Source organism: Mobula hypostoma, chromosome 2 (genome assembly GCF_963921235.1).
Source record: "Mobula hypostoma chromosome 2, sMobHyp1.1, whole genome shotgun sequence".
Taxonomy (NCBI): Eukaryota; Metazoa; Chordata; class Chondrichthyes; order Myliobatiformes; family Myliobatidae; genus Mobula; species Mobula hypostoma.
In genome coordinates, this window is record NC_086098.1 from 182930458 (window position 1) to 182944330 (window position 13873).

General features: G+C 44.0%; 1 protein-coding gene across 1 annotated transcript in view; it reads right to left on the minus strand.

Annotated features, from left to right (window-relative positions):
* The window catches only part of lama5 (laminin, alpha 5), a 377869-nt gene that overhangs the window by 103114 nt on the left and 260882 nt on the right, over nucleotides 1-13873 (minus strand). Inside the window, exons 33-35 of the mRNA XM_063041218.1 lie at nucleotides 12980-13095; nucleotides 10184-10395; nucleotides 5863-6067 (exon numbers count right to left, since the gene is read on the minus strand). Of these exons, the coding sequence (XP_062897288.1) occupies nucleotides 5863-6067; nucleotides 10184-10395; nucleotides 12980-13095 (533 nt within the window). The remainder of the gene's footprint in view (nucleotides 1-5862; nucleotides 6068-10183; nucleotides 10396-12979; nucleotides 13096-13873) is intronic.

Genomic DNA, 13873 nt, shown 5'->3' on the forward strand with positions numbered 1-13873 from the left:
TCTGAGATTCTGTTTCTACAGGCCAAACTTAACAAATCTATAAAACAGTAACTGTAAACTGTAAGCATCAGGAACTGTTAACAGGAAACAATGGGCGCAAAGGCAGATTATAAATAAATGGCAATAATTAACAAGCATGAAATAACAATATACCAGAGTCCTTAAAAGAGTGTAGCTATCCCCTTTTGTTCAAGAGCCTGATGGTTCAGGGGTAGAAACTGTTCTTGAACCTGGTGGTGAGAGTCCTGAGGCTCTTGCACCTTCTAACTGATGGCAGCCGTGAGAAAAGAGCATGGCCTGGGTGGTGAGGACTGTTCTATGATTGATGCTGCCTTTCTATGGCAATGTTTCATGTGCTGAATGGTTGGGAGGGTTTTACCCATGATGTACTGGGCCAAATCCATTACCTTTTGTAGGGTTGTCTGCTCAGCTTTTACCACTGTACCACTGAGAGCATACTCACCAACTGTATCTCAGTGTTCTATGGCTATTGTCCCATATCAGACCGCAAAGCACTCCAGCGTGTGGTGAAAACTGCTCAGCAGATTATCGGCACCCAATTGCCCACCATTGAGAACATCTACCATAAACGCTGCTTGGGCAGGGTGAAAAGCATTATTAGGGATGCATCTCACCCGAACCATGGACTTTTCACTTTCCTCCCATCCGCTAGGTGCTACAGGAGCCTCCGCTCCTGCACCAGCAGGCACAGGAAGAACTTCTTCCCTGAGGCTGTGACACTGCTGAACCTCTCATCACAGCGCTAAGCAGTATTGCATCCATATTGTACTGTCTCAGTACTTTTATATTTGTGTGCTGCAGCACTTTTTAAATTCGCAGTTATTTTGGAAATAACACTATTCTTTGCATTTCTGGTCAGATGCTAAATGCATTTCATTGGCTTTGTATCCGTACTCGACACAATGACAATAAAGTTGAATCTAATCAAAGGCATTGGAGTTCCCAAACCAGGCTGTAATGCAGCCATCAGCACACTTTCCACCACACATCTATAGAAGTTTGCTAAGGCTTTCGGTGACATGCTGAACCTTCGTAAACTCCTGAGAAAGCAGAGGCGCTGTCATACTTTCTTCACATTAATATTCATATGATTGGTCCAGGATAGGTCCTCTGAGATAGTGACTGACCCTCCCCACCTCTGATTCTCCGATACTTTGATAAGACACTTATTTTGAACTTAGAGAAGCACATCGGGGGAAGGGGGGGCACACTGAAGAACAGGGATCAGTGCTGAAAAGTGGACTCTGAGTTTGTGCAAGGTGTGATGCCTTGAATTTTTTTGTCAACTGACCACCATAAATGATAGGTTTCCAAGCAACGTCTGAACTGATAACTTATCAACATTATATTAGACTCAACATGGTAAGCCAGTTGCACAATCACATCTGGTATGCAAATTTCACATCATTCAGTCTTGATTCCCACATTTGATAAGATCTTTGTCAAGGAATAAAAAATGAAATTCTTTGTATGCAAGATGTGAAAATGTGATGTGAGCAAGAATATGTCTCTGAGTGAGCTAAGCTATCTTCTTCATTTGAAAGATCGTTTCCTTGAAATGTATCTCTATGAACACAGCCCTGGATAAATAATGGGCATTTCCATCCCTTTTCATGAATTGGAATCAACAGAAGCAAATTTCCAATTTCAGATGAAAACGCTTTCACAGTGTTGCTACATACCAACTGACTGTTCCTATAGGCAAGTTACTCAATCTTACAAATCTAGCACAAATTAGATTCTTTTGTTTTAGAAGCAGTTGCTAACAGAAATACATATTTTATCTGTCACATTATCCCTGTATACAATTCTCGATTTGGATAAACAGCAAGTTCCTTTGTCACACCAGCACCTGTTTTCCAGCCAATGTGAATTTGTACATTGGTATTTGAATGCATACCCTCTCCTCCTGTTCCTACCATCAGGGAGGAGGTACAGCTTCCTCCCCTCTGCCAGTATATTTCTGAATGGTCAATGAACCCATGAACGCTACCTCGTTATTCCTTCGTTTTTGCACTATTTATTGATTTTGTAATTTATGGTAATTTTGTCTTTGCACTTTGCTGCTGCTGAGAAACAACACATTTTTATTCCATTGTACTTCTTTGTTCCACTGTGAATGCCTGCAAGAAAATCAATCTCAACGTATTATATATTGATATATATGTACTTTGATAATAAATATACTTTGAACCTGCACAGTAGTACAGTGGTTAGCACAGCTCTTTACAGTACCAGCAATCCAGGTTCAAAAGTTTGTACGTTCTCCCTGTGACCACATGGCTTTCCTCTGGGTGATCTAGTTTTCTCCCGCATTCCAAAGACGTACTGGTTGGTGGGCTAACTGGTTGGTGGGTTAATTGGTCATTGTAAATTGACCTGCGATTAGGCTTGGGTTAAATCGGGGGTGGCTGGGCAGCACAGCTCGAGGGCCGGAAGAGACTATTCCGCGCTGTATCTCAATAAATAATTAATTCCAATGGAAGACTTCTGTGTTCGAATGGTCTCTCTCTCTTTCTCCATGCTATTGGAGAACGGTACGAATGTTCTGGGTCTCCGGTTTGTGGATCAGACCACAGTTGAATGGACTCCTTTGATTTTGTGTTTTTATATTCTGTTTTTTTTTGTTCATTCTTTCTTGTTGTTGTTGAAATTATTTGTTTTTCTTGCGATTGGGGGTTGATGTTCTTGTTGCAGTTTGCGCGATTTGTTTCTTTTGCACATGGGGGGGTTGATGCTCTTGTTGCCATTTGTGCAATTTGTTCTTTTTTTTGCGCCGGGGGGGGGGGTTGATGACTTTCTTTGAACGGGCTCCATGGTTTTCTTTGTTTCGTGGCTGTCGCTTTCAAAATAAACAATAAACCCGATTCTGATTATTATGGTATGGGAACTGAGAACTTCAGTTACATACTCCCACCACAGATGGCACTGCATGACCCCAGGCTGGCATCCATCAGCTCCTGACCTGATTGCACAAGGAAACTCCATTGCTCCAAGATACTCAACAATCTTGCTTCCTACATTAGATAAAAATTTATGCCAGGGAATAAAAAGAATGAAATACTTTATAGGCAAGATGTAAAATAATGATGTGAGCGCAAATGCACCCCTGACTGAGTTAAGCTGTTTTCTTCATTTGAAAGATCACTGCCTTGAAATTCTTTCCCTATGAACACAGACCTAGATAAATAATAGGCAACAGTTTGATCTCCTTTGATGAATGGAAATCATTGGAAGCGAATTTCAGAAATAATTCAGAAAGTGAAATGTGCTTGCAACAAATGGTCTGCTGGAGGAATTCAGTGGGTCGAGCAGCATCCAATGGGAGGAAAAGTCATCACTGTTTTGAGTCAAAACTCCAGGATCAGTACAGGAAGAGACTACCAGGACAGTCCTGGCTGTGAATCGTGGGTAAGAAATGGAAGGGCAGGTTTGGAGCACCAACAGGTTAGAGGTTATGGAGGGGTGATGTCCTGATCTATGGAGATTTGTGGTAGTGTAGGTGATGGTGGTTAGTGTTCATTAGTGGGGTCATGGTCCACGGATTGGTATGAAAAGGCATCTGAGATATTGTGTTTAATGATAGCCTCCTGAAGACAGCGAATATTCCTTTTAAGATAAATGGAGAATCGTTTAGGAAGGATGTTGGAGTAGGTTTCTTACACAAAGTGTTAAGTGCCTGGAGAGTACTGGTGGGAGTTATAGTAGAGTCTGATACATTAGGGAAATTTCAGAGACTTAATTGGCACGTGGATGAAAGGAAAATGAAGGGTAATGAACTCTGTACAAGGAAGGGCTAGATTGATTATGGAGTAGTTAAGTGGCACTGTATGTGTTGCACTGCTCTTAAAGAAAAGACAAAAAAGCATGGATGTAGGGTAAATCACATCTGTAAGACAACACGACATCAGGGCATAGCGTATAGGAGCTGTGACATTGTGCTGCAGTAGTGAGGTCCCATTGCAAGTACTGTGCACAATCTTGATCACCTTCTTTAGGAACGAGTTGGCTAGACTGAGAAGAGCCCAGAGGTTCATGTGGTTGTATAGTGCAAGCTTAAAGTACAAAACTAGAGTACACAGATTTAGGGTGAGCGGAGAAAGGTTTAAAAGGGACTTGAGGGAGGACGTTGTCACCAGAGGAATGAGGGTCCAGACGAAGAAGCAGGTGCAATAGTATAATTTAAGAGGTACTTGGAATCGGTACACGGAGGGGTACGGCTATGAGGATTGTAGGCCAAGTTCAGGAAACTGGGTCCAGCTGGGTGTCACTGTGGTCCACATAAACTGGTTAAGCCAAAGGGCTTCATTCTGTGCTGTATTGCTCTATGACTTCCTCCATTAAAAGGGGAGGGGGGTGGGGGGGGGAACTGAGTTTTCCTCAGGCTGAGTGATCCCCTTAGCCTCATTTTCTGCTCTGTGCTCCACCAGGTGACAGTTTGTGCCCACGTCACAAAGCTACCACGTCCCTTCTGTTGACGTGGTGACTGGAAAATGGGATGCTTCTTCTCCTTTCTGATCCCGGTGAAGTTCTAAAATTCCAGCCATGGTCCACCGTTTGTTCCTCTGTAAATGAATCATACTAATGATGCACAAAGTGACGGCTGCTCTACGAGTTCCTCCTGCTCTCCTGAGTACAAAGGAATTTAAGAATGTGGGTCAAGTAGGGTTATACATGTTTAGTCTTTCTGAATTGCACCTCCTGATGTTATCTCCCTGAGAGAAAACAAAAGCACGGCACATAAAAGGCCTTTGTGCATAGCTACTGTTCCAAAACACCAGCAGATACTGAATGCCTCGTGCACCAAATCGGACCAACTCTTGAGGTGAGGGCAGCTTGCCAGTTCGTAACATTCAAGCCTCACGGAGTCATTGGGAATCCCCAGCAAAAACCACGGCAGATTTGCTGAATGGATCCAGGCCCTTGTTACTGGAATCAGCCTGATAAACATTTGCTGCCTTCTCTACGGGACCTATTTCCCAATGGCTGGCAGCACCTTCACAATGCCGCAAATAGATTGAATGTTCAAGGCCTGAAACTATTAATAAAATCCTTTATTCCCACAAAGAACAATTCCACCTCAACCCAGATGTACGTGTTATTTCATTTGCTACCTGAAAGTGTGCAAAAAAAGTTAACATAAGCACACGCCATGCCTCTTTGTATCTATTCCACGTGTATATTCATAACAAAACTTGTCCCTGTCATAGCTTGATTCCCTTTCACATAGCTTGCTGCTGAACACTACTGTAGCATGACACCCTGCCGTTTGATAACATCTGGCTGACTGAGGTAGATTAGTCAGGCCTCAGACAAAACCACCGAGAAAATGAAGTTGCTATGGAATTTGACATAAAGCTGCTACATTGACACGAAGTGTTACTCGATAGTGTATTGAAGGCACCAACCAGCAGCTCTGCGCTAGGCTCCGGAAAACACATTCTCCCCCCTCTATTCCCCACTCTAACTTTTACCTCTTCTCACCTGCCTATTACTTCCCCTTGGGTCCCCTCCTCTTTCCCCTTCTCCAATGGTCCACTCTCCTCTTGCTTCAGATTCCTCCTTTTCCAGCTCCTGATCTTTCCCACCAACTTGGCTTTACCTATCACCTTCCAACAAGCCTTCTTCCCCATTCCACCACCCCCCCCCGAGCTTTTTATTCTGGCATCCTCCCCCTTCCTTCTCAGTCTTGAAGAAGGGTCTCGGTCAGAAACGTTATCTATTCATTTCCATAGATGCTGCCTGACCTGCTGGGTTCCTCCAGCACTTTGTGGGTGTTACTTTGGAGTTCCAGTGTCTGCAGACTTTCTTGTGTTTATGATTTGCCACCAACTGGCTCACCTGCACTGCCCGCTCTCGGCGTTGCATCCTGGCCTGCTAGTGTCCTCGATCCCCGACTGAGAGCAGTTACACTCTTCACAGCCAATCAGTGGGTGGCAACCAAACGTCTGCGGCTCACAGGTGATACATTCCGGGCGGACGGTCCGAGGGGGGCATATACAGTGACCTGTGACCTCTTCACATAAGCGTTGGCCACAGTCACACGCTGAGAAAGGAACAAATGAAAATTAACAGGATGGTTTCAACTGTTAGGGTAGTTAGGGGCAGTGCTGGATGTCCATTCTTATAGCCCTCCCATCCATGTAGTCACAGTCATAGTCATACTTTATTGATCCCGGGGGAAATTGTACTTATCCAAACTTCAATTAAGAGTTGAGGTTGAACCCACATCCACCACCTCCGCTGGCAGTTCGTTCCACCCTCTGAGTGAAGAAGTTGCTTCTCAGGTTCCTCTTAAATACTTCACCCTTAACCTACGACCTCTAGCTCTGGTCTCACTCAACCTCAGTGGAAAAAAGCCTGCTTGCATTACACTTTCTGAACACCTCATAACTTTGTATTCCTCTAACAATCTCCCTTCATTCTCCTATGGTCACCTCATCCTACTGTTAAAAACTGCAAGCAATGCTGGAATTCTGAAATTGAAAACAGTGAGTGCTAGAAATTCTCAGCAGGTCGGGTAACATCTGTGGAAAGAGAAGCAGTCAGTTTCAAGGTGACGACTCTTCCTTGGATCAGCAACCTGAACTGTTAACTGGTTCTCTCTCGACAAGGTGCTTTCTGAGTCATAGAACATTACAGCACAGAAACAGTCCATTTGGCCCATCTGGTCCATGCCAAACCATTAACTTGCCTAGACCATAGCCCTCAATACCTCCAACATCCATCTAAAATTTCTCTTAAATGTTGAAATCGACACCACAGCCCCCCTCATCCACCACTCGTGCAGGCAGCTCATTCCACTCTCTGAGTGAAGCTCCCTATCATGTTCCCCTTAAACAGTTCACTTTGCACCTTTCATCATGACCTCTAATTGTCATCTCACCCAACCTCAGTGCAAAAAGCCTGCTTGCATTTACCCTGTCTATACCCCTCATAATTATGGGCACGTGGCCAAGTGGTCAAGGCATTGGAATAGTGATCTGAAGGTCGTGAGTTCGAGCCCCAGCCGAGGCAGCGTGCTGTGTCCTTGAGCAAGGCACTTAACCACACATTGCTCTGCGACGACACTGGTGCCCAGCTGTATCGGCCCTTGCCCTTCCCTTGGACAACACTGGTGTCGTGGAGAGGGGAGACTTGCAGCATGGGCAACTGCAGGTCTTCCACACAACCTTGCCCAGGCCTGCGCCCTGGAGAGTGAAGACTTTCCAGGCGCAGATCCATGGTCTCGCAAGACTAACCCCTCATAATTTTGTACACCTGTATCAAATCACCCCTCAGTTTTATACGTTCTAGGGAATAACATCCTAACCTATTCAACCTTTCACTAGAACTCAGGTTCTCAAGTCCCAGCAACATCCTTTTAAATTTTCTCTGCATTGTTTTGAATGTATTTTCTGTAGGTAGGTGACCAAAACTGCACACAGTACGCTAAATTAAGCCTCACCAATGAAATATACAATTTCAACTTAACATCCCAACTCCTGTATCAATACATTGACCTAAGAAAGGTAATGTGCCAAAAGTTTTCCTTCTGACCCTATCTACCTGTGATGGAGCTGTAACTGAGCTGCTGAGTACGTTTATCATCCCTTGTGGTTAGCAAGGAGGAGATAACTAACCACACATTAAAGATAAGAATCCCAGGCAACACTGGAATTGATGGTATTGTGGCCAGTGAAGAAGGCTGTCTGAGGTTACAACAGGATAAAGGATCAACTGGGAAAGAGGACTGGTGGAATTTAACTCAGTTAAGTGCAAAGTGATGCATTCTGGGGGAGTTAAACCAGAGCAGGACATAAGCAGTGAATGGCAGGGCCCCGGGCAGCGCGACTGAGCAGAAAGGCATTGGGTGAAACAAGCACTTAGAATGCTAGAAGTGGCATCATCAGCAAATGGATGGGTGAGGAGGGCACAAGATTGGCTTGCTTTCATTGGTCAAGGCATCAAGTATACCAGTTGGGGCATCACATTACAGTTGCACAAGCCATTGATTAGGCCACAATCTGTGCATTGTGTGTGCCTCTTGTCACCATGCTGTGGAAAGAATTTGATTACACTGAAGAAAGTGCAGAAAGAATTCACAAGACTGGGTTTGAGGGCTTGAGATACGAGGAAAGGCTTGGACTGTTTTTTTCCTGGAGGAAAGGAAGCTGAAAGGGGTCCTAAGAAAGGTTTATAAAATCATCAGGGACATAGATAGGATAGGAAGTAACAATCTTTTTTCCCAGGATCATCATCATTTTGTGCGGTGTAGTCTGACGTGGACGATCATGGTCCTTCCATCACCATGACTGTTATTGGGAAATTTTTCTACCTAAGAGGTTTGCCATTGCCTTCTTCTGGGCAGTGTCTTTCTTTACAAGACGGGTGACCACAGCTATTATCAATACTCTTCAGCGACTCTCTGCCTGGCGTTGGTGGTCGCATAAGCAGGACTTGTGATCTGCACCAGTAGCTGATCTACCACCTTCTCCCACGGCTTCACATGACCCTGATTTTGGGGTTGGGGGGAGCTAAGCAGATGCTACACCTTGCCCATGGGTGACCTGCAGGAGCCAGCAGAGGGAAGGTGTGCCTTACACCTCCTTTGGTAGAGACGTATCTCCAACCCGCCATGCTTTTCCCAGGATAACGGGGTTCTTAAACTAAATAGGGTTAAGGTGAAAAAGAAAAAAAAATTACACGGTACCTGAGAGGCACGTTTTTCACATGAAGGGTAGTGGTTATACGGAACAAACTGCCAAAAGAGGAGTTGAGGCAGGTAGAAACACAGAATGTAAAAAACTGTTGGATAGGAAAAGTTTTGAGGAATATAAAGCCAAAAACAGGCAAATGAGATTAGCCTAGATAAGAATCTCTGTGGGCAGGGCTAGTTAGGGCCGAAAGGCATATTTACACACTGTAGAATTCTATGTATTTATGAATCTACATGCAAACACGAAAATACTTCAATTGACTTTTTGCCACTGTGGTGGTTCTTTAAAACAATCCACATAGACTCGTGACCTCTCCCTTTCCTCATAGCCCTCCACTTTCCAGCCCCTTTTCCCCCACCCCCACCCCACCAAAGTATATAACCGGTTTCCACTGATGTGTTACTATTAACTCTGCCTCACCATCCTCTCAAGAATTACCCTTCATTAACAAGGCACCTCAGGACTAACATTCCTGTTTAAACAGATACGTTAAACTGTAGGAAGTTAAACTTTGCATGTCAGGTAGCATTTATGGAGGGAAACAAACAGTTGGCCCTTATGAAAGGTCTCAGTTTGAAACATCAACTGTCGATTCCCCTTCATAGAGCCGTACAAAATACATTGTAAATATTTGTTTTACACAGACTGGAGTAGCACCACAATCTCGTTGTCTTGAGCAATGACAATAAAGTTCTATTTTATTCTATAGATGTTGCCTGACCTGCTTAGTTCCTCCAGCATTTCGTGCATGGTTGCTCAAAATCTCAGGCCTTCGCTGAATGTCTTGTCTCTGCAACGTAAATGGCTTTAAGAGGGCATTTCCATTGTTTTTGTTACACCTCTGGGTTTCCTGTATAACAACACCCACTCCCTCACCATGCAAAACCATTATTTGCTGAATTCTCTACCCTGAAGCAAAGCAGCACCTTCGGAGTAAAATAATCTCGTGTAGGTGCTCTGCTGGATTCTCTACCCTGAAGCAAAGCAGCACCTTCGGAGTAAGATAATCTCGTGTAGGCAGGATCTTGGAGTGCAAGGTGCTAAGGTCTTCTCTCCTTTCTGGCTACAGACTCCTAGCTTCAAGACAGCCAAGAATTCACTCTGTAAAATGTTACATCCACAAGCTTCTTCACAAAATCCTTGGAGAAAAGATATAATAGCTCTACCAATACACCACTATTGATTGAGACCAATATTATTACAGACAATACATGAAATGCAACCTAACCAACAATTTGTACAACTGTAAAATGATGCCCCAGCTTGCATACATGATGCCTTGACCAGTGAAGGGAAACTCTCCATATACTCTGTGTACATGTCCCTCTTCATTCCCAAATGACCATGTGCACAGTTATGATCATGTTGAAAGTTGCACCACAGAGCCAATATACTTCCAAAATCAGCCTTGAATAGATAATGCATGGGTTAAATGAAAAGTTTAAAAAGAAATGGATGCTTACGTCTGCAATTGGGGAATCCATAGTAGCCAATGGCACAACGGGAACAGTCACGGCCAATCACGTTTGGTCGACAGCTGCACTGCCCTCCATAGGGGTCACAGGAAGTGCTCAAGGCACCCGCTTCATGGCACAGACAAGGCAGGGCACCATTATTGTAAAAGGCGGACAGTGATACCATGGAGTCTTTGCAGAATTTTGAGGTGGTGACAGGGCTGGGAGAAATATAAACATCGACAGATATTTCCATATCGGCGTAAAGGGTAAAGAAGAATGAATACTTCAAGCGAAAAAGGATGACTTGAATATAAAAATGCAAACAACAGGAATTCTGCAGATGCTGGAAATTCAAGCAACACAAATAAAAGTTGCTGGTGAACGCAGCAGGCCAGGCAGCATCTCTAGGAAGAGGTGCAGTCGACGTTTCAGGCCGAGACCCTTTGTCAGGACTAACTGAAGGAAGAGTGAGTTCAGTTAGTCCTGACGAAGGGTCTCGGCCTGAAACGTCGACTGCACCTCTTCCTAGAGATGCTGCCTGGCCTGCTGCGTTCACCAGCAACTTTTATGTGTGTGACTTGAATATATCTGCTTTTTGCAACAACCCAAGAATTTAACACAGCAAATACACATTTCAAAACTTATGAGGTGATAAATTACATATTTTTGTTTGAGCATTATGGGAGGTTATTACTGATGTTACGGGCAGAGCAAACTTAGCAGAAGACACGGCCGTAGCTCTTCATAGATGACAGCAATGGAGTGGATGTTGTGGGTTTGAGGATGGAAGTTGGTTGATTGGAAGGAATGGTAGATGACAGAGGGAGGAGATGACCCGAGGATTGGAAAAGCGAAGAGAAGAAACTCAAACGATTGGGTCAAGACAATCAATCAATCAAATGTCGGTCAAAACAGTGACAGTGGGAAAAGCTCCTGAACTAGCTGAGGAATGCTGTGATATGGACAAGCCTTGTGTCAACACCAAAGATCATTAGTTTGAAGCGGGTTGCAGGATGGTGTGAAGGAAGGCCACTTTGAGAGTTTGAGAACAAGGATTCTGCTACTGAATTTGGTTGGCTTCTACACACTGGACAGAGACACCCCAGAGTTTGGATAGGCTGAGACTGAGGAAGTCAACAGTATATTGGAAATACGAATCATGTCGCGGTGGCTTGCCGGGAGAGTAGGAAACATCAGGCAATCAGAATATGCATCAGAAAGGGTAAAATAAGGGCCTCGTCCCCTCTTTCCATCACCCTGAATATTTACAAATAGCTAGTTATGGACCCACACACACACACACATATTTACTTCCGAATATTACTTTAAATCCCTGTCAATATTGCAGTAATGATAATCATTGATGCTTAACCACTCAGGAGCTTAGATGTTTAGTGCTGTATCAGATGTGGCAAAGTTCAAAAGCTCAAAGTAAATTTACGTTGTACAATCAAAATATGTAAATGTCACCATATACTGCCCTGAGATACATTTTCTTGGGAGCATTTACAGCAGAACAAAGAAATACAATAAAATCAATGAAAATCTACGAAGACTGACAACCAATGTACAAAAGAAAACAAACTGCAAATAACAAATAATAATAATTACTTAATTGCAAATAAATGTACTTCATTAGAGTTTGAAGAGATTTGGCATGTCAACAAATCTTCTACAGATGTGCCATGGAGAGCATTCTGACAGGCTGTATCACTGTCTGGTATGGGGGGTATTCAGGCTACTGCACAGAACCAAAAGAAGCTGCAGAGGGTTGGAAATCTAGTCAGCTCCATCTTGGGTATGAGCCTACAAAGTACCCAGGATATCTTCAGGGAGCGGTGTCTCAGAAAGGCAGCATCCATTATTAAGGACCCCCAGCACCCAGGGCATGCCCTTTTCTCACTGTTACCATCAGGTAGGAGGTACAGAAGCCTGAAGGCACAGACTCAGTGATTCAGAAACAGCTTCTTCTCTTCTGCCATCTGATTACTAAATGGACATTGAACCCTTGGACGCTACCTCACTTTTTCTAAATATACAGAATTTCAGGTTTTCTTTGCACTTTTTTAATCTATTCAATATATGTATACTGTAATTGATTTATTTATTTATTACTATCATATTTATTTATTTTTCTCTTCTATATTATGTATTGCATTGAACTGCTGCTACTAAGTTAACAAATTTAATGTCACATGCTTGAGACAGACGTGAGACCACGGAAGAACACCTGGTGAAACTTCTGAAATGCCTGCTTCGCTGCTGCTGCTACTGTGTGATCCAGAATCTCCGGAGGGGAAGGCCCCGAGTCCTCGGCTTTGCTTGTTGCTCGGCAGCCGGGGCGGGGTCGAAGCGCTCGGCAGAAGATGGTGCTCGGAGAGGCTGTGTCGGAGACTCTAAGTTTTCGGACGGACTCAGAGTCCACTGCGGTCGGGTGCTTCCAATAATACTGCATCGGCAAGTTTGCGGCACTTGGAGGGTCATGGCAGGGAGAGTTTCTCCCTTCTACCATCTGCTTGAGATGATGAGGCTATCGGGACTTAGAGACTATTTTTTTACTGTGCCCATGGTCTGCTCTTCTCAAATTATGGTATTGCTTTGCACTGTTGTAATTATATGTTATAATTATGTGGTTTTGTCAGTTTTAGTCTTGGTTTGTCCTGTGTTTCTTGTGATATCATTCTGGAGGAACATTGTATCATTTTTTATTGCATGCATTTCTAAATGACAATAAATGAGGACTGAATATCCTCATAATCTAAAACACTTTAATCTTCTATCAAAGTTTTAATAAAAACTTACTTGATGTAGAAACTGTTTGCTCCACAGGTGCTGATGAAATCATAAGATTTGTCCAATGGTTCTTCCACCAGATAGTTTGAATTGTAGCTAGCTTCTGGCACAATCAAAATGTAGGCCTGGAGAAGTATAAAAGGAGACCAGTTACAGAAGAACCAAGCCCCAATTTTTAATGCACTTAGTGGGGTATATCATGGGAAAAAAACAGACCATGGAGAGCATTCTAAACTGCCTGCAACGTCATTTGGTATGGGGGCGGGGGCGGGGTGGGCTACTGCACAGGATCAAAAGAAGCTGCACAAAGATGTGAACTGAGCCAGCTCCATCACGGGCATCGTAGTAACCTGGGCATCTTCAACGAGCGATGCCTCCATCGCCCAGGACATGCCCTCTTCTCATTGCCACCATCAGTGGTGACCAGCGGTGTGCCTCAGGGATCTGTTCTGTGACCCCTACTCTCCGTGATTTTTATAAATGACCTGGATGAGGAAGTGGAGGGTTGGGTTAGTAAATTTGCTGATGACACAAAGGTTGGAGGTGTTGTGGATAGTGTGGAGGGCTGTCAGAGGTTATAATGGGACATTGATAGGAGGCAAAACTGGGCTGAGAAGTGGCAGATGGAGTTCAACACAGCTAAGTGTGAGGTGGTTCATTTTGGTAGGTCAAATATGATGGCAGAATATGGCATTAATGGTAAGACCCTTGGCAGTGTGGAGGGTCAGAGTGATCTTGGGGTCCGAGTCTATATGACACTCAAAGCTGCTATGCAGCTTGACTCTGTGGTTAGGAAAGCATACGGTGTATTGGCCTTCATCAACCGTGGGATTGAGTTTAGGAGCTGAGAGGTAATGTTGCAGCTAAATAGGACCCTGGTCAGAGCCCACTTGGAGTACTGTG